At 42.2% G+C, this 25,961-nt stretch overlaps 1 protein-coding gene across 1 annotated transcript in view; it reads right to left on the bottom strand.

Moving 5' to 3' along the window:
- Positions 1 to 25,961, bottom strand: part of LOC140469418 (uncharacterized) — a 72,145-nt gene that overhangs the window by 40,438 nt on the left and 5,746 nt on the right. The window contains exons 2-3 of the mRNA XM_072565920.1: positions 15,333 to 15,702; positions 11,612 to 11,666 (exon numbers count right to left, since the gene is read on the bottom strand). Of these exons, the coding sequence (XP_072422021.1) occupies positions 11,612 to 11,666; positions 15,333 to 15,690 (413 nt within the window). The 5' untranslated portion in view covers positions 15,691 to 15,702. The remainder of the gene's footprint in view (positions 1 to 11,611; positions 11,667 to 15,332; positions 15,703 to 25,961) is intronic.

A 25,961-nucleotide genomic window follows, 5' to 3' on the forward strand; every position in this document is an offset into this window, starting at 1 on the left:
CAAAAAAATGGTTAGGACAAAAATTGGGCCCTTGAAGACAGAAACAGGGGAATATATTACTGGGAACAAAGAAATGGCAGAGGAATTAAATGGGTACTTCAGATCTGTGTTCACTGGGGAAGACACAAGCAATTATCCCTGAGGTAACAGTGGCTGAAGGACCTGAACTTAAGGGAATTTATATTTGCCAGGATTTGGTGTTGGAGAGACTGTTAGGTCTGAAGGTTGATAAGTCTCCAGGACCTGATGGCCTGCATCCCAGGGTACTGAAGGAGGTGGCTCGGGAAATCGTGGATGCGCTGGTGATTATTTTCCAGAGTTCAATAGAATCGGGGTCGGTTCCTGAGGATTGGAGGGCGGCTAATGTTGTGCCACTTTTTAAGAAGGGTGGGCGGGAGAAAGCAGGAAATTATAGACCAGTTAGTCTGACCTCAGTGGTGGGAAAGATGCTGGAGTCTATTATAAAGGATGAAATTACGGCACATCTGGATAATAGTAACAGGATAAGACAGAGTCAGCATGGATTTATGAAGGGGAAATCATGCTTGACTAATCTTCTTGAATTTTTTGAGGATGTAACTCGGAAGATGGACGAGGGAGATCCAGTGGATGTAGTGTACCTGGACTTTCAGAAAGCTTTTGATAAAGTCCCACACAAGAGGTTAGTGAGTAAAATTAGGGCGCACGGTATTGGGGGCAAAGTACTAGATTGGATAGAGAATTGGTTGGCTAATAGGAAACAAAGGGTAGTGATTAATGGCTCCATTTCGGAATGGCAGGCAGTGACCAGTGGGGTACCGCAGGGATCCGTGCTGGGACCGCAGCTTTTTACAATATATGTAAATGATATAGAAGATGCTATCAGCAATAACATTAGCAAATTTGCTGATGATACAAAGCTGGGTGGTAGGGTGAAATGTGATGAGGATGTTAGGAGATTACAGGGTGACCTGGACAAGTTAGGTGAGTGGGCAGATGCATGGCAGATGCAGTTTAATGTGGATAAATGTCTGGTTATCCACTTTGGTGGCAAGAACAGGAAGGCAGATTACTACCTCAATGGTATCAAATTAGGTAAAGGGGCTGTTCAGAGAGATCTGGGTGTTTTTGTCCACCAGTCAATGAAGGCAAGCATGCAGGTACAGCAGGTCGTGAAGAAGGCTAATAGCATGCTGGCCTTCATAACAAGAGGAATTGAGTATAGATGCAAAGAGGTGCTTCTGCAGCTGTACAGGGCCCTGGTGAGACCACACCCGGAGTACTGTGTACAGTTCTGGTCTCCAAATTTGAGGAAAGACATTCTGGCTATTGAGGGAGTGCAGCGTAGGTTCACGAGGTCAATTCCTGGAATGGCAGGATTGCATTACACGGAAAGACTAAAGCGACTGGGCTTGTATACCCTTGAGTTTAGAAGACTGAGAGGGGATCTGATTGAAACGTATAGGATTATGAAAGGATTGGACACTCTGGCAGGAGGAAACATATTTCCGCTGAAGGGGGAGTGCCAAACCAGAGGACACAACTTAAAAATACGGGGTAGACCATTTAGGACAGAGATGAGGAGAAACTACTTCACCCAGAGAGTGGTGGCTGTGTGGAATGCTCTGCCCCAGAGGGCAGTGGAGGCCCAGTCTCTGGATTCATTTAAGAAAGAATTGGATAGAGCTCTTAAAGATAGTGGAGTCAAGGGTTATGGAGATAAGGCTGGAACAGGATACTGATTGGGAATGATCAGCCATGATCATATTGAATGGCGGTGCAGGCTCGAAGGGCTGAATGGCCTACTCCTGCATCTATTGTCTATTTTCACAAAGTCAATTTTTGGTAATCAAACAAAAGTGACAGATTCTGCTGGTTATATATGTTGGAGCTTTAAATGTTGAAATGATAATTTATTTAATAAACTTAAGAAGACATACTAAATGTATGAGCCCCCAAGTTGTTACGACACGGGGTGAACCCTCTGCTAATTTAAACCAGCAATACAGCATAGATTCATCCCGTGCTGAAATGTGAAAATTCAAGAGGCAAGGAGCTATCCCAAAGTCACTATTTAAAGTACAAAAAAATTTAAGAACTTTATTCTTAGGTCTAACAGAGAATATTAACTAACAACTATTTACAACTCCTTTCTCTAAACCTATCTTTTATCTCCCCCTCTACAATACTGGTCCGATAAAAATCCTGATTACGATTTACAAAAAATATAACCATGTTTCAAAACCAGTCAGCTTGCCGAGTATCCTCTGTAGATTTTCCTCTGTCTTCTTTTCTTCTTCTTAGAGATTCTGTTTCACAGGTTGTTGATAGATAAAGGTACCTTTAAGAGAGCAGATATTCTGCAAGCAGTCTCTCTATAGTTGTTGGTGCTTGGCAGTTCTCTTTGCTGCTCTGCCTAACTGTTTAAAAATGTCTGATATTTATACCCCAATATATCAGATCATTTCATTGGTTTTAGTATTGTCAAAATATCAAATTCAAACTTGATTGGAGTTTGATATCTTGGGGCATAATATAAACTGATTTGTCGAATTTGAATTTGTTTTTGTATCCAGGCAACCCAGCTAAACTAGCTATTCGACTAAATGTTACATTGTTACCTTGTTCAGAACACTTGGCGTGGTATCAGGTAGTTCTGCTAGCTTTTCAACTCTCTTAAAATTACAGTACCCCTACATCTTCATAACAACAGGAACAGGCGACACCTCAGGGATTTCAGCTGATTTTCTTCGCATTCACTCACCTCCTGCTTACTTCAATGCTCAGACCATTCCTGCCGTGCCTTTATGTGCATTGCTCCATTATTCAGAACTTACTGGTTCACATTACTTTCGTCTTGTCTTGCCTCTTAGCACAGCAATGAGCAGTCAAAGGATGGGCATGTTTTCATATGGTATTATTACTATATCGACACCTGCAGTTCATGTCATCAGCGAATATGCTTCAAAACATAATCAATGTCTAACGTCTAAGGGGAGTCGTCCTCAGTTTAAGGGGGTACCATCATCAGTCAGGGGATCCAGCACTCTGTCAAGAGCATTAATTGATACCAGTTTAGAGCACTGAACATAGTTGGGAACTTGAGCTAATGTTGGAAAATTGGGGTCCCTTTAAATTACTTTAATATTCCATATTTTGTATCGCCTGTGTGGAATGAGACCTCAGTTAACTGCACTACAGTAGTAAATATCTGCCTGCAAAGGAAAAGATCTATTGGGTACCACATTACTCTGATTATAAATGCAAAGCCTGGGAAAATAAGAAGTCTTTTTCCCAGGAAGGAACAAAAACTAATCTTCAAAAGGGAGGCGGGCAAGGTGACAACAGTTACCTGCCCCATGGTCATTGGTCAAAAACATTTCAGACAATTGATTGGCACAGCATTTGCTACCAATCTCTAGAAATTGGGTATATCAACAAGTACTCAGAGGCAGATGGTAGCTGTCATCTCTGCAGTCCTTGTCAGGGAGATGTTTTCGCCAGATGGATGACGGACCAGAAAAGGCTGAGGAAGATTCAAGGAAGAGTTTGCTATCACTTTGGCAAGAAAGCAGGATGCTGCCTTCTCTGTTTTACTGAGACTTACACATTGCTTACATTACACACTGTCTACATTAGGTAACTCTGATTACAAACCCCCCAAAATCAACAACAATCAGGGTCATGATTCCACAGCCTTACACTTGTGGTGTGGGCCACAGTTAATCCTGTGGTTCCAATACAACCAGTCAGTGAAGTAGCAGTAAGCTATTAAGGCAGCTGCACAGATATCAGTTGGGTCCTTTTATTTATTCATTTATGGATGTGTGTGTCAGCATTTATTAACCAACTCAAATTGGTCTTGAGAAGGAGGTCGTAAGTAGCTGTCTTGAAGTCCTGTAGTTCATTTACTGTCGCTATACCCACATAGCTGTTCGGGAGGGAGTTCCAAGGTGTGGACTCAGCAACCCAGACAAAACAGTGACATATATCCAAGTTAGGAGATGGTGAGTGGCTTGGAAGGGAACTTGTGGTTGATAGCGATCCCTTTTCTCTACCCTTTTCCTTCTAGATGGTAGTGATAATGGGTTTGGAAGGCATTGTCTAAGAACTCTTGGTGAATTTCTGCATTGCATCTTGTAAATGGTAAACTGCTATGTGTCAGTGGAGGAAGAATGTTTTGTAGATGTGACATCAATCAAGCAAGCTGCTTTGACAGTATCAAGCTTCCTGACTGTTGCTGAAGCTGCAGTCGCCAAACAAATTCAGAGAATGCTATCACATTCCTGACTTGTGTCTTGAGGATGGTGGAAAGGAAGTCAGGGTGTGAGTTACTCATTGAAGAATGCCTAGCCTCTAAGTTGTTCTGCAAGTCATAGTATTTATATGGCTAGTAAAGGGATCAAGGCTCACAGGGAGAAGGCAACAGAATAGGGATTGAGAAACATATCAGTTATGATCAAATGGCAAACTGACTCAATGTGCTAAATGGCCTAATTCTGCTCCCATACTGCAGTGTCTTATGGTCCAAACAGCAGTCAATTTTCTCTCAAATTTGCACTGATCTCTTAGTTTTGCTAGAGCTTCTTGATGCTCTACTCGGTCAAATGTGCCTTAACTGGTGTCAAAGGCAGTCAGTCTGACCACTTCATTGGTGTTCAGCTCATTTGTCCAAGTTTGAACCAAGGCAGATACTGAATCTCACTCTTTGCTGGCTAACTTCAAGTTGCATTGAGATTTTTGGAGGGTTAGTTGAATAGAAAGTTTTCTTGGCATAGCTGACCAAACTTGCCCAATTAATGATTACCACACCCATATAGTATCACACAAGTCAATTTCCTCCCCATCTTGCGATACAACGTTCCTGGAACAACCCGCTACACTTTAGATATCCCGGAAATCACTGGCATGCATTGTGTTCCTGCATCTTTAAATGCCCAATATGTAACTGGACAAGTACCATTAATCAGAGTTGTGCTGTAGAGTTGCTGATGTTTGCCCCAGAAAAAGCACCCTGCTTTGTGGGCAGAGTCCTGCAGGCCCAGTTGAATGGGTGGGTGACAACATGGGATTCCGTGTTGCCTTGCTTACTTGTTGCCTGATTCTGCCATACATGCCACCACAGGAAAATAAGAGCATCCATCAGCAGAACTATCCTACAGTGTAGCAGCATCAATTGTAGCAAACAAGGTAAGATCTCTTTGGCAACCACTTCAAATTAAACTGAGTTGTGTGAAATCAGTTTTCACTGACGGAATGTTTTGAGGCCAGCATGTCCTGGCTAATCCAAATTATGCAGATTACCAGTTTGTTCGCACTTCGCTTTTGCTGTTGTTTAACAAAAGTTAAGGTTACAACATCTTCAAAACATCTGATATTCCTTCAATCAATTATCATAATATTACTACCAGCACTACATAAAGAATATTCTTCAGATATTATCAGAATATAATTTGGCATTTAGGATAACTAGCTTCACTATTTTTACCCTTGTAGCTGCAGTAACTGATAGCCACTGACGCAGCTATTGCTGAAGCGAATATAGAACAAAGAACATTACATTGTAGTACAGATTCTTCGGCCCTTGATGTTGTAGACCCAGTACAACCCATGGACAAAATCAACATCATCTACAAAATTCCATGCAAGGACTGCCACAAACACTACGTAGGATAAACAGGAAGAAAGTTAGCCACCAGGATACACGAACACCAGCTAGCCACAAAAAGACACGACCCTCTCTCCCTCGTAGCCCTACACACCGAGGAAAAAAAACCACCATTTCGACTGGACAACACATCTATCCTGGGACAGGCTAAGCAAAGACATGCCAGAGAATTCCTAGAGGCCTGGCACTCCAACCACAACGCCATAAACAAACACATAGATCTAGATACCATCTATCAACCCCCCAGAAAACAAACAGGAAATGACATCACCACAAACCCCAGGAACCCCATCCAGGAGAAAGATATAAATAGAAAGCAGGAGACAACAGCTTCGCTTTACTTGGAGGTCGCCACTGATGATGTTACCTAGCCAGGTAATGAAACGTCTGGATATCAAACCTACAGCTCAGTGAGCAAAGCTACACCCTAAACCTTTGACATCTGTCCTGTATCTATTACCCCTCAATTTAAAACTATGCCCCCTCGTGCTAGCCATCACCACCCGAGGAAAAAGGCTCACTATCCAACCTAACTAACCCTCTGATTATCTTATATGTCTCAATTAAATCACCTCTCAACCTTCTTCTCTCTAATGAAAACAGCCTCCAGTCCCTCAGCCTTTCCTCATAAGACCTTCCCTCCGTACTAGGTAACATCCTAGTAAATCTCCTTTGAACCCTTTCCAAAGCTTCCACATCCTTCTTATAACGCGGTGACCAGACTGTACACAATACTCTAAATGCGGTCACACTAGAGTTTTGTACAGCTGCAGCATGACCTCATGGTTCCGAAACTCAATCCCTCTACCAATAAACACTAACACACCGCATGCCTTCTTAACAACTCTATCAACCTGGATGGCAACTTTCAAGGATCTACGCACCTGGATACCGAGATCTCTCTGCCCATCTACACCACCAAGAATCTTACCATTAGCCCAGTACTATGCATTCCTGTTACTCCTTCCAAAGTGAGTCACCTCATGCTTTTCCGCATTAAAATCAATTTGCCATCTGCAGCTTATCCACGTCTCGCTATAACATACAACATCCTTCGGCACTATCCCACAACTCTACCGACCTTAGTGTCATCCGCAAATTTACTAACCTATCCTTCTATGCCCTCATACAGGTCAGTTATAAAAATGACAAACAGCAGTGGACCCGATACAGATCTTTGCAGTATACCACGAGTAACTGAACTCCAGGATGAACATTTCCCATCAACCACCACTCTCTGTCTTCTTTCAGCGAGCCAATTTCTGATCCAAACCACTAAATCACCCTCAATCCCATGCCTCCATATTTTGTGCAATAGCCTACCATGGGAAAACTTATCAAACGCCTTACTGAAATCCATATATACCACATCAAATATTTTACTCTTATCCACCTGTTTGGTCACCTTCTCAAAGAACTCAATAAGGTTTGTGAGGCATGACCTATCCTTCACAAAACTATGTTGATTATCCCTAATCAACTTATTCCTTTCTAGATAATTATAAATCCTATCTCTTAAAACCCTTTCCAACACTTTAGCCACAACCGAAGTAAGGCTCATTGTTCTATAATTACCAGGGTTGCCTCTACTCCTCTTCTTGAACAAGGGAACAACATTTGCTATCCGCCAATCTTCTGGCACTACTCCTGTAGACAATGATGACATAAAGATCAAAGCCAAAGGCTCAGCAATCTCCCTCCTGGTTTCCCAGAGAATCCTAGGATAAATCTCATCTGGCCCAGGGGTCTTATCTATTTTCACACTCTCCAGAATTGCTAACATCTCCTCCTTGTGAACATCAATCCCATCTCGTCTAGTAGCCTATATCCTAGTATTCTCCCCGACAACACTGTCTTTCTCAAGTGTGAATAGTGACAAAAAGTATTCATTTCGCACTTCCCCTATCTCCTATGACTCCACATACAACTTCCCACTACTATCCCTGATTGGCCCTAATCTTACTCCAATCATTCTTTTATTCCTGATATACCTATAGAAAGCCTTAGGGCTTTCATTGACCCTTTACAAAATTGAGGGGCATGGATAGGATAAATAGGCAAAGTCTTTTCCCTGGGGTCGGGGAGTCCAGATCTGCAGGGCATAAGTTTAGGGTGAGAGGGGAAAGATATAAAAGAGACCTAAGGGGCAACTTATTCATGCAGAGGGCGGTGCGTGTATGGAATGAGCTGCCAGAGGATGTGGTGGAGGCTGGTACAATTGCAACATTTAAGAGGCATTTGGATGGGTATATGAATAGGAAGGGTTTGGAGGGATATGGGCCGGGTGCTGGCAGGTGGGACTAGATTGGGTTGGGATATCTGGTAGGCATGGACAGGTTAGACCGAAGGGTCTGTTTCCATGCTGTACATCTCTATGACTCTATACGTCAACAACTTCTTATGTCCCCTCCTGGCTCTTACATCTCTCATTAAGTCCTTTCTGACTGACTTGTAACTCTCAAGCACTGTAACTAAGCCATCACATCTCATCCTAACATAAGCCTTCTTCTTCCTCTTGACAAGAGATTCAACTTCCTTAATAAACCATGGTTCCCACGATTTGCCAATGTCATAATTGACTTACAATGAAGTTTCACCAGTGTATTATGTGCCTTTTTCCTCCCACTAGATCTAGGTGCCGTACCAGGACTCACAGGGATAGACAGAGTCTGCACTTTAACGAAGCCTGGGGAAATCAGATGGAAACTGAGTGACTGCTTGTGGAACACCTATGTTCTGTCCGTAAAAAAAGCTTCCAGTTGCCTGCCATTTTGACACACCACCATGTTCCCATGTCAACATTTGTCTCAGGCCTACTGCAATGCTTCTATGAGGCTCAGTGTAAGCGAGAGGAATAACATCATATTTTCCACCTAGGTACCCTTCAATCATCAGGACACTGAGTTTGACAATTTCAGAATGTGAGTGCCTCTTCCTTGTTCAGTACCTTCTCCAAACCCAAACTCCTGTTGTACATTTTCTACCATTTATATTTCTCATTGATACCTTCTGAGCATTTCTCTCTCTATTGGTTTACCACCTGCAATCTCTGTTCACTTATCCTTTTTCTTCCTCTTTCTCTGGGCACTAGCTCCAGTAGTCCATTCTCTACAACCTCCCAACCCCATCTGCCACACTTGCCCATCAATTTTCAGTTCTGAAGTGTCGTTGGACTCAAAACGTTATATTTGCTTCCCTCTCTTTCGATGCTGCCAGATCTGGTGAGTTTTCCAGCACTTTCTGTTTGACTATAATGGAGCCTGTTGACTTTGGAGTTTTGAGTGGGTGACCTTGGGGACTTCTGTGGCTAGACAGCCCAAGCATATGCAAAGTGCCCTGGTCAGTTGCAAGTTCTCCTTTCTCAGATTGCACTTCTGCAGGATTTGAATTACAGGCAGGGTGGAACTGGAGGGGCAGGACACCTCTGGAGTGTGCTGAGAGGGCACTTTTTAGTGGAGGATAGGTAGCCTGTGATTCAAAGTGTGGATGACTGCCTGGTGCCTTGATGTTGGTGCTGAGCACCAATGGCTACAGCAACGAAGTACATGACTGTGTGCACATCTGGGAGACAGAGGATCAGACTCTCCATGGCAACCACCAAACTGTCCATGGCAGCCAGACACATGTATGCTGGAGCCAACACAGCAGAGATGGCATAATGGTCTTTTCCAAACTTTGATTGTTTCTTGAATTTCTTCAACAAATCTGCCTGCTGTTCCTTTTTCAGCTTGAGCATTTTGATGCTAATGGCTGAGATCATGAGGTCTCCTTTTCCCTGTGGCTGAGCGGCTATGTGGTCTCCAGCTGTCCTCCAAATCAAAGAGACATGGAGCATTTCTTACTTGGCCAGCCATGAGGCATGCCTTTGAAGCGCTCACCAGGATGTGTTCTCAAGTTGATCTAGCTAAATTACTCTCTGACTTATCAGTGCTTGAGCTGATGGAGAGTGCAGGATACAGGCTTTCTGGTGCTCCCTTGGAAAGAACTGTGAGGAACTGAGTAAAGTCAAAGCAGCTGGCACAGCTATTATTGAATTCCTTGTGTGGAAACAGGCCTCTCGGCCCAACAGGTCTACACGTTCCTCCAAAGAGTAACTCACCCAGACCCATTCCCCTACCTTATTATCCTATATTTACCCCTGACTAATACACCTAACCTGCACATCCCTGAACACCATAGGCAATTTAGCATGGCTAATTCACCTAACCTGCGCATCTTTTGGATTATAAGAGGAAATTGGAGCACCCGGAGGATACCCACACAGACATGGGGAGAATGTGCAAACTCCACACAGAGTCGCCCGAGGCTGGAATCGAACCCAGGTCCCTGGCGCTGCAAGGCAGCACTGAGCCATCATGCCGTCTAGTATTAGTGCTTGTGTAGGTGGAGGAAATATGGTGAGATGTCCTCAGGGAGTGACTGAGGAGTTTGGAGAAATAGCATAGATTATAGTTACAGAGAGATGTTGCAAGTAATAATGAGTACTTGGCTCAGAGCCTTGGTGGGAGATGTATGCAGCAGCAGAGTTAGAATGAGTATGGGGTAACAGAGAGAAGATGGTGGTGCTTACGTTTCTGGACTGTAAAAGGTCTTTGTTCCTGCATTTTTGGGCATTCCACTAGACCATGGACACTGCACCTACCTGGTGCAACATACCGACAAGATCTGCTACCATGGTCTCCTTCGTTGATCCTGAGGGAAGAGGATGATCTTCTACTCAACTACCCCAATCCATCTAGTCTTTGTTAGGAAATTAGGGGTTTCATCTCAGTTGGCCATCTCTGGGACAACTCTTGATAAACTGCAACTGTCAAAGGCAATTCCTGGATTGTAGCATTTGAACTGGTATACAGCTGGATTTGAACTAAGGCGTTGATGGCAGGAATCTTGCAAGGTTCTGGCTGTAGCGAGCAGTGATCCTTCTAAGCTGCATGCCAACTCCAAGGTTCTGCACATGCCCAGCGGAAATCACTGTGCATCAAAAAGACATTAGAGAGAGTATTGGCAGTGCTTCTGCTGCTGGTAAGCGCAAGCTAGTGTGACATCGGTGCTGTGGCGTGTAATTAATGAGGTGACCAGTTCGAAAATTGCAAGAGAACACTCACTAAAGCTCCCATCACAAAACTGCCTGAAACTGACACGTGGCCTTGTTTTGTACACATTCAGCCTCATATGGCAAATATCAGGTCTCTGCCATCCACAGATTGTCACACATGCTCTTACCCAGCAGTTTAAACATTCAGTTGTCAATTTGGTGCACTATGTCTGCACTGTGCAGGTTGTCATGGTGTTTTCAGCAGCATATCCAATCACGGGACTTTTGCCATGAGGAAAGACAAGCGCAGGAGATGTATACCAGCATCATCACCTCTGAGTTAAAGACCATCCCAGCTTGTTGGGATGTTGCTGTTCCTGCATTATTTAAGAATAAACTCTTTAACTCCACACTGAATAGTGGATGAGAATATCCGGGAATACTTTAATCAAATTTACAATACTGGTTTAAAAAGGCAATCCTTCTTAAAGCACTTCGGGATTGGTAATAAATGCAGGCTTTTAGCAATGTCTATATTCTGGCATTAAACATGAAATGAACTTTGCATTCCACCAAACTCACTACTGCCAAACCTGAATACACCCAATCCAATTCCATCAAAACCTGGCATTGTCCTACAGTATTAACAAAGCTCATGACTGCTCTCTTTGTATTTGGATTCCTATCAATTGTTGCTAACCAGCTTTGACAGATATATCTTGAAAACAAATTGATGCATATTCTTATTATTAAGAACAGTTATGGAATGAAAACTAAACATAGAGACAAAGGGAAAGAAAAATACTACTCATTTACGGGTTTCATATTATTGTAATCATTTATAATTCTCAGTCCTTCTTGAGTTAATGACATGCGACAAGAAAATGCATTTTCCATCTCAAATTAGCAATGGAACAGATTCTACTTACCGATTTGTTTCCTCACTAGAAACATTGTCAGCTTGAATGGAAATACTTGGAATGCCTATGAAATACAAATAATAGGTTAAATTGCATGGGTGTATTTCCAATATTATCTTCTTAAAGCAGTTTGCAGATTTAAAGTCATATGCAAATTTTAATGCACTCAACAGAAAGAAACATTAGCATGAATAAATCTCTGTCGTAAGTTACAAAAACAGAAGTTGCTGGAAAAGTTCAGCAGCTCTGACAGTACCTGTGAAGAGAAATCAAAGTTAACATTTCAGGTCCAGTGACTCTTCCTCAGAACCGATGGTGGTTTGGAAAATGTCAGTTCATATGCAGAAGTTAGGCTGGGGCGAGAGGGTAAGGGGTAAACGATAGGTGGGGATAGAGCTCAAGAGACGAACTGTTGGACAGACAAAAGAGTCGATAACGATTTAGCTGGGAGGGTGAATAGCTGTTAATGGAGACGATTACAGGTTAACAACAGGTCGTGTGTAATGGCAGACTATGTGATCATAAGGCATGGTGTGTGAGTGGTAGAGGGCTAGACCATAGGGGAGTTCAAGCTCTAAAATTATTGAGTCCAGAGGGCTGCAGGGTCCGCAAGCAGAAAATGAAGTGTTGTTCTGCCAGCTTGCACTGAGCTTCGCTGGAGCACTGCAACAAGCCTGAGATGAAGATGGTAGCTTGGGAATGGGGTGGTACGTTAAAGTGGCAGGCAGCTGGAAGCTCAGGGTCTTTTTTGCAGGCAGAATGTAGATGTTCTGCGATGCAGTCACCCCGTCTATGCTACATTTCCCCAAAGGAGAAGAGGCTACATTGTGAGTAGTGAGTGCAGTAGACTAGATTGTGAAGTGCTGCTTCACCTGGAAGGTATGTTTGGACCCTTGGAGACTGAAGAGCAGGGAGGTAAATGGGGAAGTGTTACATCTTCAGCGGTTGCTGGGGAAGGTGCCATGGGGCTGTGGCAGGGAATGTTGAGAGTGAAGGATAAGTAGACCAGGGTCCCTGCGCAGGGCAGACAAGGGAGGGGAAGGGAATATGTGTCTGGAGGTGGCATCTCGCTGGAGGTGACGGAAATGGCGGCTGATGATCTTCTGAATGTGGATGCTGGTGGGATGGTAGGTAAGGGTAAGGGGAACCTTATCACTGTTGTGGGAGGGAAAACGGAGAGTGGATGCAAGTCCGGGAGATGGGTTGAACCTGGTTGAGGGCCGACAACGGTGTTGGGGAATCTTCCACTGAGGAAGAAGGTGGACATTTCAGAGGCTCCCTTGTTGAAATTGGCTTCATAGGAATATATGCAATAGAGATGATATCATTAGTGCGGTTTCCCTCTCTCATCTGGAATTGGACAATTTAATCAATGTTGCTTCCAATTTCCACCTCGCTCTCACTTTCACCTGCTCTATTTCTGACTCCTCCTTTCCGTTCCTTGACATCTCTGATTCCATTTCTGGGAATAGACAGGATACCAGTATCCACAATAAATCCACTGACTTCTACAGCTACTTGGACTACACATCCTCGCACCACGTTCCCAGTTCCTCCGTCTCTGTCACATATGAGGCCCCAGGGAGCCTCCAAAATGTCCACCCTCTTCCTCAACCGTGGATTCCCTAGCACTGTTGTTGACAGGGCCCTCAACTGGGTCTGACCCATCTCCTGCACTTCTGCCCTCAGCCCCTCTTTTCCCTCCTGCAAGAACAATAGGGTTCCCCTTGTCCTTACCTATGATCCAATCAGTATCCACATCTAGGAAATCATCAGCTGCTGTATCCACCACCTCCAGCAAGATGCCACCACCAGACACATATTCCCCACCTCCCCTTCTCTGCCTTCTGTAGGGACTGTTCCCTCCGAGACACACTGGTCCACTCTTCCCTCACTCCCTACACCCTGTCTCAAGTTTGCTGCAGTGCTCCAGTAAAGCTCAGCGCAAGCTGGAGGAATAACATCTCATTTTCCACTTGGGGACCCTGCAAACCTCCGGACTTGACATCAAATTCGATAATTTGAATAAAATGAACTCCTCCACATCCTAGCTCCCTACCACACAAATTACCAGGTTTTGTTATCACAGCCTGCCATTACACATTACCTACTGTTAGCCACTTACAGTCTCCATTAACAGCTATTCACCCTCCGAGCCAGATTGTTATTGTCTCCTTTGTCTGTCCAACAGTTTTTCTCCCTCTTTAGGCTCTATATTTATGTATCATTTACTCCTTAGCCCCTTCTCAACCACCCTATCTTCTGCACATAAACTGACATTATCCTTGCTACCATCAGTTCCAAGGAAGGGTCACTGGACCTGAAATTTTAACTTTGATTTCTCTTCACAGATGCTGCCAGACCTGCTGAGCTTTTCCAGCAACTTCTGTTTTTGTTTCTGATTTACAGTATTGGCAGTTGTTTCAATTTTTATTCTGTCTTAAGTTAGTCTGTTTGTTTAGGAGGCTAAACACACTATCAAGCAAGGCACACATACCAAAAGCTAAAAGATTAAACTGGCGCTGAGATGGAATCAACATTATCATGGTCTGATCTGCAGAACACAATAAATGGACACTTAATGGATACTCTAAGACTTCTGGCCCACCCTGACAAATTAGCTGAAAAATTATTACATATTGTTCAATTTTTGAAATGCAAATTTATGTACTTTGAAAGAATACGGATTTGCCAATCTGCAGCTCAATGGTTAGCACTGCTGCCTGACAGCGGTAGGGAGGCAGGTTCGATTCCAGCCTCAGGCGACTGTCTGTGCAGAGTTGCACATTCTCCCCGTGTCTGTGTGGGTTTCCTCCAGATGTTCCGGTTTCCTCCCACAATCCAAAGATGTGCAGGTTAGATGAATTGGCCATGCTAAGTTGCCCATAGAGTTCAGGGATGTGTAGGTTAGGTGCATTAATCAGGAGTAAATATAGGGTAGGGGAATGGGTCTGGGTGGGTTACTCATCAAAGGGTCAGCGTGAACTAGTTGGGCCAAGTGTCATAGAGTCGTTAGAGTCATAGAATCCTACAGTATAAAACAGGACCTTTGGCCCAAACTGATCCATGCCATCCAAAATGATCATCCATGCTAACCCCAATTTCCTGCACTTCGTCCAGATCCTTCTAATCCTTTCCTATCCATGTATTTATCCAAATGCCTTTTAAATGTTGCTAATGCACCTGTCTCAACCACTTCCATTGGCAGCTCATTCCACATGCATATCATCCACGGTGTCCCTCAGGTTTCCTTTTATTGTTTCCCCTCTAACCTCAAACTGATGCCCTCTAGTCTTTGATTCCCCAACTCTGGGAAAAAGATTGAGTGCATTCATCCTTTCCATGCCTCTCATGATCTTATACACCTCTAAAAGGTTGCCCTTCAGTCTCCTAAGCTCTAAAGAAAAATGTCCTAGCTTGTCCAACCTCTCCCTGTAACTCAGACCATTGAGTGCAGGCAGCATCCTTGAAAATTCCTTCTGTACTCTTTTCAGTTTAATAATATCCTTTCTATAACAAGGTGACCAAAACTGAACGCAATACTTTTTTTCAAGACAACTTCCAATATTTTATTTGAAGTGTTATATTAATCTATATGCAGAAGTACATAAATGTGTTTAACTTGCATGTAATGCACAAATTGTTCTCTATTTGTGGCGCATCTGACAATATTTAGGTTTTTTAGCTTCTCAGTAATTCTAAACTCTCATTGCAAGGGATAGAATCTAACCTGCACTGCGTGACTGGACAACACAGTGTACTGTAAAGTCTGCAGCAGATTCTGGCCTGCACAGAAGTGATGGGCAGCTCCTACTGGTAGTGGAGTTCCTTTTGGGATATGAGAAAATGTCTTCCCCATGCTGATGAAGCAGAGCTTCCCATTTTGTAAGTGGTACCGTTGGTAAAGATGTAGGGAGTAAGGTCCCAACTGTATCATATTCTGGGATATCCTTCAGTGTCCAATTTGAGGTTTCCAGCAATGTATCCATACTTTTACTTTTTCTCAGCAGTTTTACAACCTTATTTGATGATTCACTGTGAAATCGTGCCCACATGGTACTGTGGCTTTTATCAGCAGATGTTGCCATACTGGTATTTTCCTGTTCAGGGGAAAAGCAAAACATTATAACAATTTTAACATCGCTAACAATGTGATGGATTTACAACAATAAGTGCAACTCATGTTACATCATTTTGAGTCCCACAACTGTCACCATTTGTCTTCTCATATTTAAACTAGCCTTCTCCATACACATTCTTTCACTTCAGATACTAATCTAATCCTTCTTGCATTCCTTTGTTGAACCAGCCTCGACCATACTCTCAAAGCTGTACATTTTGGATCTTAACCGTTTGCTGTATGAATAAATGTCTGTCTCCACTGTTTCTTCATTAATCTGTGCCCTCTTGTTCTTGATTCTTCCACCAGTGGGTACAGTTTCCCCTACTTACTCAATCTCGAACCTTATCAAGGACCCTCATTGGTTCTAGAGTATTTGTATCAAGCTTCTTTTATTCAAGAAAGCCACACCAACTTTCTTCAATCTATCTGCATCATTGAACTTGGAAGGAGGTTAGGCATCTTAGCATGAAGGAGCAGCATTATATTTGATGGTAAGGTGAAGCTGTGACTTTTTATGGTGACTAAATCAAAGATATTTAAGCAAACAATGTTCATTCAAATGATGGTTGCCTTAAGGGGTACTATAATATTATAAGAGTTCACAGTTACTATCAGGACATACTACTACTTTCACTTTTTTTGTGAAATTGGCACTGATTTCACAGGAAGATGAATATCCTCAAAATACCTAGACATCTGCAGAAAATGACCAATTTTCCCTTGCATGAAGATTCAGTAAAATTTGCAGTAACTTCAATGAAATAACATTGTAAATGATATTATAAATGTTATTTACTATTGTTACATCCCATAATCTTTTCCCTACATCGAAATGTTGCACTATGTTGTTTTAAAGCCTCCATACTTCCCTACAAGAGCTATTTTATTATTTAATCATAGGATATTTAGTTGACTGAAAAACATAGTCATTGATGGCAATCAATTCTGAATACCATTCTAACTGATTCATGACTAATACAATGTTCCATAGATGGCTGCCCACAACATTCTTATTTGGGAACTCTTGTATTAAGGACCTATAAAACAAAATTCATCAGCATACTTTGGTTCAATTTTTACTTATTCGTTGATTGTTCTGGTCCAAATGATACAAATTGTTGTGGGAAAATCTAGTTCATCATAAGGAAAATGAGAATTTATAAAAACCAGTTCAAAATAAAAGAGGGACAAAAAAAATAATAAGTTTGGTTATTCTCTGTAAATGCCTATCTAAAGTTTCACACTTCAGGTGCCAAGCATTTAAATATTAATCAAAACTATATGTACACATGCACATCTGTATATAATACTTAGTTTTATAAGAGAAATCCACTGGTGATATCACTAACCGTATTCAAATTTTAAAAACTATGTCCCTAAAACATGACAGTATTCAACTTTCAGGAAAAACTGGGTTACACTACACAAAGTCTGACGCAACACTGGAAGTTTGGTAATTTTGTGTAAGTAACGGACGTGTAATACCCAACTGTCTTTTGAAGGGGTTAAGTTCTTAGATATTCACACCGACTATACAGATATCAAAATTTACTGATCATTATTTCAATAAGAATCTCATTTCTTTAGAAACTAATTTATGTATTTTGCAACATATTATAGTAGATGACATGGTAAGTTGTACTTAGGTAGGAAAATTGCCAATGAAGAAACAGTGTTCAGAGTTTAAAATTGTCAACTTTCTCTCAGAAAAATTAATTGGCTGGAAAGAGATCAACATATTAAATGTTATAGAATAGCAATGCTGTTTTCAGTTCAGGTGCAGGACCTTATTAACATTTTCTTTGAACAGGCATAACACAAATTTAGCTTTACTCTACTGGAGGCAAAAATATTAAATGCTAGATACAAATTGTATAGAACAAGATGTGTATTCTAGAAGGGGACTTGAACATGGACTCTTTTCACGTAGAGATAAAATTAGGGATGATCATTGTTTAAAGTTATTCCCTCCATCTCCTTTGCCTCTAATGTTAATCTTTGGATACGTTTAACTTTTTCCACAGTTAAGGTGGATACAAATTATTTGTTCAAAGTATCTTCCATGTCTTTGTTTTCCATAATCAATTTCCCACCCAAATATTGTAAGGAACCGTAAGACCATTGGGTGGGGTGGGGAGGCCTAGTGGCATTATGGCTGGGCTATTAATCCAGCTAATGTTTTTGGAAGCCAACTTAAAAGCTTGCTATGACAGATGCTGGAGTTCAAAGTCTAATGATGACCATGAAATCAGTGTTAGAAAAAAACTCATCTGATTCTCTAATGTCCTTTAGGGAAGAAAATGCCCTGGCCTAGTCTACATGATGCCAGATTCACAGGATGTGGTTGATTCATATTTGCCCTCTGAAATGGACTAGCTAGCCACTCAGTTGTAACAATCATCAGAAAGTCTCAAAGAAGAAATGAAATCAAACAGACTACCCGGCAAGTGTTTGAGGCAGTGGAAATGACAATGGCAAGAAACAGCCATGTTGAGCCTGAGAAGTCCTCCTTAGTAACATCTGGAAGTCTAGTGCCAAAATTGGGAGAACTGTCTCATGTACTAGTCATGCAACACCCTGACACAGCCATATTCACAGAATCATTCCTTAATAAGTGTCCCAGATACCACCATCACTATCCCTCTATAGATCATGGCCCACAGGCAGGCAGACCCATCAGAGGTGGCGGCACAGTGAGATACAGTTGGGATAGAGTTACCCAGAAGTCCTCAACACTGGTTCTAGATACCATGAAGTTTCATGACATAAGGTCAAACATGGGTGGAAACAACCTATTATTATCCCAGACTTTGAACAGATCTAGCAAATCAAGATCGGGCATTTATGAGGCACTGTCGGCCATCAGCAGAAAGAGAATCAAGCTCCTATAGAATCTGTAACCTTAATGCAGCATATCAACCACTTTACCATAAGTATCAAATTACAGGATTAATCCTGGTTCAATGATGAGTGCAGGATGTCATGCCAGGGGAAGCACCAGGCCTACCTAAAAATGTGGTGTCAAGCTGGTGAAGCTACCCATGAGGACTACTTGCATGCCAAAACAGCATAAGCAGCAAATGACAGAACTAAATGATTCTGTAGTTAAAAGATCAGATCTAAGCTCTGCAGTCTTGCCTCATCCAATTATGAATGATGGAGGACAATTGAAGAATTCACAAGTGGAGGTAGCTCTACAAATAACTCCAACTTCAACACATCAGTACTAAGACAACACTCGCAACAATTAAAGCACTCGCAACAATTTTCAGCTAGAAATGCCAAGTGGATGATGCATCTCAGCCTCCTCCAGAGATCTCCAGTGACATACATACCAGTGGTCACAAAATTCATTCACTCCTTGTCATATCAAATTATGATTGCAGTCACTGGAGATTACGAAGACTATGTGCCCTGACAACATTTTGGCAATAGTAGTGAAAAAGTGTTTTCCAGAACTTGCCACAACCATAACCAAGCTGTTGCAGTACAGCTACAACACTAGCATCTATCTAACAATGTGGAAAATTTTCAGGTATGTCTTATACACAAAAAAAGGAGGCCATATACATTTAATCATAATGTCCTGGGGAGTACTGTTGAACAAAGAGACCTTGGAATACAGGTTCACAGTCCCTCGAAAGTAGAGTTGCAGGTAGATAGGATAAGGAAGGCGTTTGGTATGCTTGCCTTTATTGGTCAGTGCATTAAGTATAGGTGTTGAGAAGTCATGTTGTGGCTGTACAGGACATTGGTGAAGCCACTTTTAGAGTCTTCCTGCTATAGGAAGGATGTTGTGAAACTTGAAAGGGTTCAGAAAAGATTTACAAGAATGTTGCCAGGGTTGGAGGATTTGAGCTACAGGGAGAGGCTGAACGGGCTGGGGCTATTTTCCCTGAAGGGTTGGAGGCTGAGGGGTAACCTTATAGGGACTTATAAAATCATGAGTAGCACAAAAAGGGTAAATAGCCAAGATCTTTTCGCCAGGGTGGGGAGTCCAAAACTACAGGGCATAGGTTTAAGGTGTGTGGGAAAGATTAAAAGAAGACTTATGGGGCAAATGTTTCATGGACTGAGCTGCCAGCGGAAGTGATGGAGGTAGGTATAATTATAACATTTAGGAGGCATCTGGATAGATATACGAGTAGGAAGGGTTTGGATGGATATGGGCCAAATGGAACTAGGTTAATTTAGGATATATGGTCGACACAGACGAGTTGGACCGATGCATGTTGCCATGTTGTACAGCTCTATGATTCTATTAATCCTAGCCAATTGCCACCACAACAGTCTACTCTTGATGAGTACAGTGATATCAACAATGCTGTCAAGCAGAACCTGCTCCATTTCAAAACCACTGACTCCTACAATCAGTCTTAACATCTCCTCTCACCCACCCTCCTGAAAAAGTGCTATCCTCTGCTCCTAGGATGATGCGTTTCACTCCAGGACATTCCAGATATCCTTCTACTTTAGGGACCGTAGTTGCTCCTCCTCAGTAATTAAGGTGCCCTCAATCACATCTCCCACACTTCTGCCCTCAAACCCTCTCCTTACAACAATAGTAAGGATTAGTCCTCACCTACTATGCCACCAATCTCCGAATCCAACACATCATTCTCTGACATTTCCGCCACCTAGAATCAGACCCCCCACCAGAAAGATACTTCGCCCCCACCCTTGCCCACTTTCCAAAGGTAATGCTCACTCTACACTTCCCACCAACTTCTCCAACACACATGGTACCTTTCCCTGCAACTGCAAGAGGTGTAACATCTGCCCCCACATCTCCCTCTCACCTCTGTACAAGGCCCTAAACAATCCTAACAGATCCAACAGAGTTTCACTTGCACGTCATCAACTTCATCTATTGCATCCGTTGCTCCCGATGTGGTCTCCTCTATATGGGGGAGACCAAATGCAGACTCAGGGACCAATTCGCAGAGCATCTGCGCTCTGCATGTATTAACCAACCAAAACCTTTGGTTCTATCCACTTTAATTCCCCCTCCTACTGCTCTGGTGACATGTCCATCCTTGGCCTCCTCCACTGTTAGAGTGAGGCCAAACAGAAACTGGAAGAACAACACCTTATATTTTGCCTGAGAAGCTTACAGCCTAATGGCCTCACCATTCTTGGGTACTGTAGATGAGCAGAGAGATCTCGGCTTCCATGTACATAGATCCCTGTAAGTTGCCACCAGGTTGATAGTGTTGTTAAGAAGGCATGTGGTGTGTTAGCTTTTATTAGTACAGGGATTGAGTTTTGGAACCATGAGGTCATGCTGCAACTGTACAAAACTCTGGTACAGCAGCACTTGGCGTACTGTGTACAGTTGTGGTCACCGCATTATAGGAAGGATGTGGATGTGTTGGAAAGGGTTCAGAGGAGATTTACTGAGATGTTGCTTGGTGTGAAAGGAAGGTCTTAAAAGGAACGGCTGAGGGACTTGAGGCTGTTTTCGTTAGAGTGAAGAAGGTTGAGAGGTGACTTAATTGAGACATAAAAGATCATCAAAGAGTTAGATAGGGTGGACAGCGCAAGCCTTTTTCTCGGCTGGTGAAAGCTAGCACGAGGGGCCATAGCTTTAAATTGAGGGATGACAGATATAGGACAAATGTCAGAGGTAGTTTTTTTACTCAGAGAGTAGTAGGTGCCTGCAACTTTAAGGATATTTAAATGGTCACTGGACAGACATATTTATGAAAATGAAATAGTGTAGGTTAGATGGGCTTTGGATTGGTCTCACAAATAGACACAATATCGAGGGCCAAAGGGCTATCGACTCTATCGACTTCACCAGTTTCAAAATCTTTCCTCTTCTCTTGCTCAGCAATAACCTGCTGAGTGATACTCAGTTTAAATTCTGCATGGCCACTCAGCTCCTTACCTCATTACAGCCTTGGTTTGAACATGGTCAGAAGAGATGAATTCCAGAGGTGAGATGAGAGTGCCTGCCCTTGACATCAAGGCCACTTTTGACCTAGTGTGCACTGAGGAATCTTAGCAAAATTTGAATCAATGAGAATCATGGGTATAAAATCTCTGATTGAGTCATACCCTGCATATAGGAAGATGGCTGTAGTTGCTGGAGGTCAGCTCCAGGGTATCTCTGCTCAGGGGTTCTTCATGGTAATGTCCCAGGCAAAACCATCTTCAGCTGTTTCATTAACGATCTTCCCTCAATCATACTGTCAGAAGCGGGGATGTTCGCTGATGATTTCACAATGTTCTAAACTATTCATGACTCCTCAATAACTCATCACATGACTCCTCAAAGCCTGTCCATCTCCAAAGCAAAGTCAGGAGTGTGATAGATTTAGTCTCCAATTACCTGGATGACTGCAACTCCAACAACAGTCAAGAAACTTGGCTCCATCCAAAGCAGCCAACTTGACTGGAAATCCATCCACAAGCATCCTGTCCCTCCATCACTGATTAATGAATGAATTGAATAGTATCAGTGTGTATCATCTACAAGATACACTTCAGAAGTTCCTTAGTCAGTACCTTCCAAATCTACGGTCACATCTACCCAAAAGTACAAGGACAGCAGATATATAGAATACCATCACCTGCAAGTTCCCCATCCTTACTTGGAAAGACATTCAGTGTCATTGGGTCAAAATCCTGCATTTCCTTCCCTAACGCCACCAGGTCTACCTACAGCATATGAACTGCAGCATTTCAAGAAGAGAGCTCAACTCCACTTTCTCAAGGGCAGCAAGGGATGGGCAATAAATGATGGCACATTCCATGAGCAAATTAAAAAAAAACACAAGATATAGGAGCAGTAGTATGCTATTTAGTCCATTCAGTATTTTTTGTTATACTATGAGATTATGGGTTAACTGATAATCCTCAATTTCACGTTCCTGCCATTTTCTCACAACACTTGATTCTTTATTGATTAAAAATCTGTTTGCAGTACCTCAGCCTTGAATATATTTAAAATAACCAAGTCTCAAAAGCTTTCTGCAGTGATGAATTCTACAGCTTCACTACCCGCAGGGAGAAGACATTCCTTATTGCTGTCTTAATTGGGCGAGCGTCACTCTAACATCATGCCCTCTGGTCCTGGACTCTCCCACAAAGGGAGACAACTTTTCCCCATTTTCCTTGTCAAGTCCCCTAAGAATCTTACATGTTTCAATAAGGCAGTGTCTCATTCTTCCAAACTCCACAAGTACAGGGACAACCTACTCAACCTGTCCTCCTACGACAGTCCCTCCATACCCAGATCAACATAATGAACCTTCTTTGGACTGTCACCAATGTCAGTACATCTTTCCAAAAAGGGGCCCCAAACAGTTCACCATACTCTATTTCCTTTGAAATAAAGGCCTATATTTGATTTGCCTTCCCTATTACCTGCTGAACTTGGATGCTTGCTTTTGAGACTTCAGCACTAGGACTCCCAAATCCATTTGTTTTGCAGCTCTCTGCAGTCTTTCCCTACTTGAGTAATATTCAACTGCTCTATTCTTGCTGCCAAAGTGTAACCTCACATTTTCCACTTATTTCACCTGCCAACTTTTTGCCACTCGCCTAATCTGTCTGTATCTCTCTGCATTGTCATCCTCACCACTTGCCTTCCCATCTATTTTTGTATAATCTTCAAACTTGGCGATCACTTTTCTCATGTAATTCTTGAGTACATACTGTATGTAATTGTGGACCCAGCACTGATTCTTGCAGAACTCCAGTAGTTACAGGTTGTCATTCTGAAAATGACTCCCTTATCCCAACTCTGTCTCCTCGTGCTAATATACTAACTACACCAGTACCATGCTACCACAGCTTAGTTCCAGGGTACCTCATCCCACCAAAACACCTCCCTTTAACATTAGTACTGGTGTCAGTATTCCATGAACTGAAACCCATTCCACATAAAGCAATATTTAAGCCACACATTTAAATCCTTGTCTTTATTTACTCAGTTTGCTCATAGCTCAAATAATAATCCAGAGACCATTAGCTTGGAAGTTCTGCTTTCAAATTTTGCTCCCATTTAAAATCTTTTAGCACACCTCCTTTGTAGTCCTACCAATGTCACTGGTGCCAATGTTGACAATGACTACTGGATCCCTACCCACCTTCTCAAAGTTCTTCTTCAGATTTCTTAACCCTGTCACCAGGCAGGAAACACAGGTTTTGGGACTCCCATTCATGGATACAGAGACCAGTTATCTATCGAACTAATTATACTGTCCTGTACCAATACTACAAAAAACTATTTCCGCCCTCACTTGAATGGATGCCAAGATACCATTGTCAATTTGCTCATTCTCCCTGCATTCCCCACCTCTGTCCACACAGTTTACAAAAGCATTATCACTCAACTGCAAGTGCAGACATTCCTCACTTGCAAACCCCTGGGTCCTCAAATATCCTCACCTAGTCACATCCATTTTTCCCTTATCACAGACCAATTCGAAATTACTTAGTCTGAGTGTTACTACTGTCTGGAGCAATGTGTCCAGGTAACTTTCCCTTTCCCTGATATGTCACATTATCTGTAACTCAGATTTCAATTCTGCAACTCAGATTTGAAGTTCCTTGTGCTGCAAACCAGACAGACGTTTTTGTTGGCTGCATAAATAGGCAGCCAACTTAGTGTGACTTAGTACCTGAAAGTATGACTTGCAATTGAGTCCAAAGTTGAGTATTTTCAGGAGTTAAGCAAAGTAAGGAAAAAGATGTTTTTTTTTGCTTTTGTCTAAAAAAAAGCAAACTGATTGGTCAGTAGAGTGGTGAGTATTTCCAGTCCTTAAGAAGTTTGATTTATGTACAGGTCTCTAATCTAGATTCATTTTCTTTAAAAAAAACGTATAAAGAATAAGACAGATAGTGGTGTTAACAAATAATTTTAATAAAGAGTAAGAAGTAGGGCTCTAAGTGATTAATGAATAAATTAAGTAAAATATGACAAGATGGTAGGTAAGGTGGTGAGTTGCTGCTGTAACTTGCGAGAGCTCCCGGATACCTGTAACATGTGTTTGCTGCTGGAGCAACTTTGGATCATAGTTGAAAAGCTGTAGTGCTGGGCTGTAGGAATTACACCACATGGATTGGGCAGGGTGTGTATAAATCCTATGGTCAGAGACAGGAGTATATGACTACAGATGAAATAGACTTGCAAGGATAGCTCTCAAAGAGGCCTGCAACAGTCCAACAGTTTTAAGGTTCTTGCAAGCTAAATTGATGAGAATGGGGATTGCAGAATGGAAAAGTGAACAGACCACAGCACCATGGTACAGGAAACAATTTAAAAGGGGGGAAGCAACAGGAATATAGCACTGGTACGAGATAGACACTGTTCTCTGACTGCAAAGGCATATTTACTGCTGGCCCAGTACCAGGATTGACAACATTTCCTCAGGGCTGAGGATAGCGAGAGAAGCAATCCAGTTTTAATGTCCCCATCAGTATCTTGACATTTTTAGGAGCAAAAAGGAAGTTCTGCTGAATGATTTTTAGCAAATAGAAGCTAAATTACAAAGGAGAATTTCAAAGTAGGAATCTTGGGGTTACTACCTGAGCCATTGGCAAAGTGGAATAAGGAAAATAAAGTCAAGCAGTTAAATTATACGTCTTAAAGACTAGTGTTGAAGAGATAGGATTTAGCTTATATGGCATTGGCACCACTGACACTGGAGGACAAAGGAGGTGCTCTGGTGAGATGGGCCTCCCTTAAACTATGCCAGGACTAATGCCCTGTTGAAAGACTTGGGGTTCTAGAGAGGGCTTTAATCTCATGGAGGAGGAGCTGAAAAAGAGGATTTTAAAGAGGGGATACATTGGCTTGTAAAGCAAAAGAATATAACAGTGTTGTAGGACTGCTATTTAGATAATGATATCCAGTGTCAGACAAGAGGGTTCCATGCAAACATAAAGAAAAAGCAGCAAATATGGTCTGAGAGAAAAGAGGCAAAATGGCTCTCTATTTGACTGCATGTAATATTTGGAACAAACTTAATTAATAAACTGTACAAATGGAGGTTAACAAATATAATCTTATAGCCATTTGGACACACGGTTACAAGGAAATAAAAGCAGGAACTAAATATTCAGGAATATGTGACATTTAAAAACGGCAGGCCACACTTAAAACATTAGGTTAGTCTCCTAATCTAAGGAAAGAAATAGTGGCAGTCCAGAGAATGTCACTTGATTGATGCGAGGAATGGAGGTCTTTTCATATGAGAAGAAGTTAAATAAATTGAGCCTATACCC

Source organism: Chiloscyllium punctatum, chromosome 49, assembly GCF_047496795.1.
Source record: "Chiloscyllium punctatum isolate Juve2018m chromosome 49, sChiPun1.3, whole genome shotgun sequence".
NCBI classification, from domain to species: Eukaryota; Metazoa; Chordata; class Chondrichthyes; order Orectolobiformes; family Hemiscylliidae; genus Chiloscyllium; species Chiloscyllium punctatum.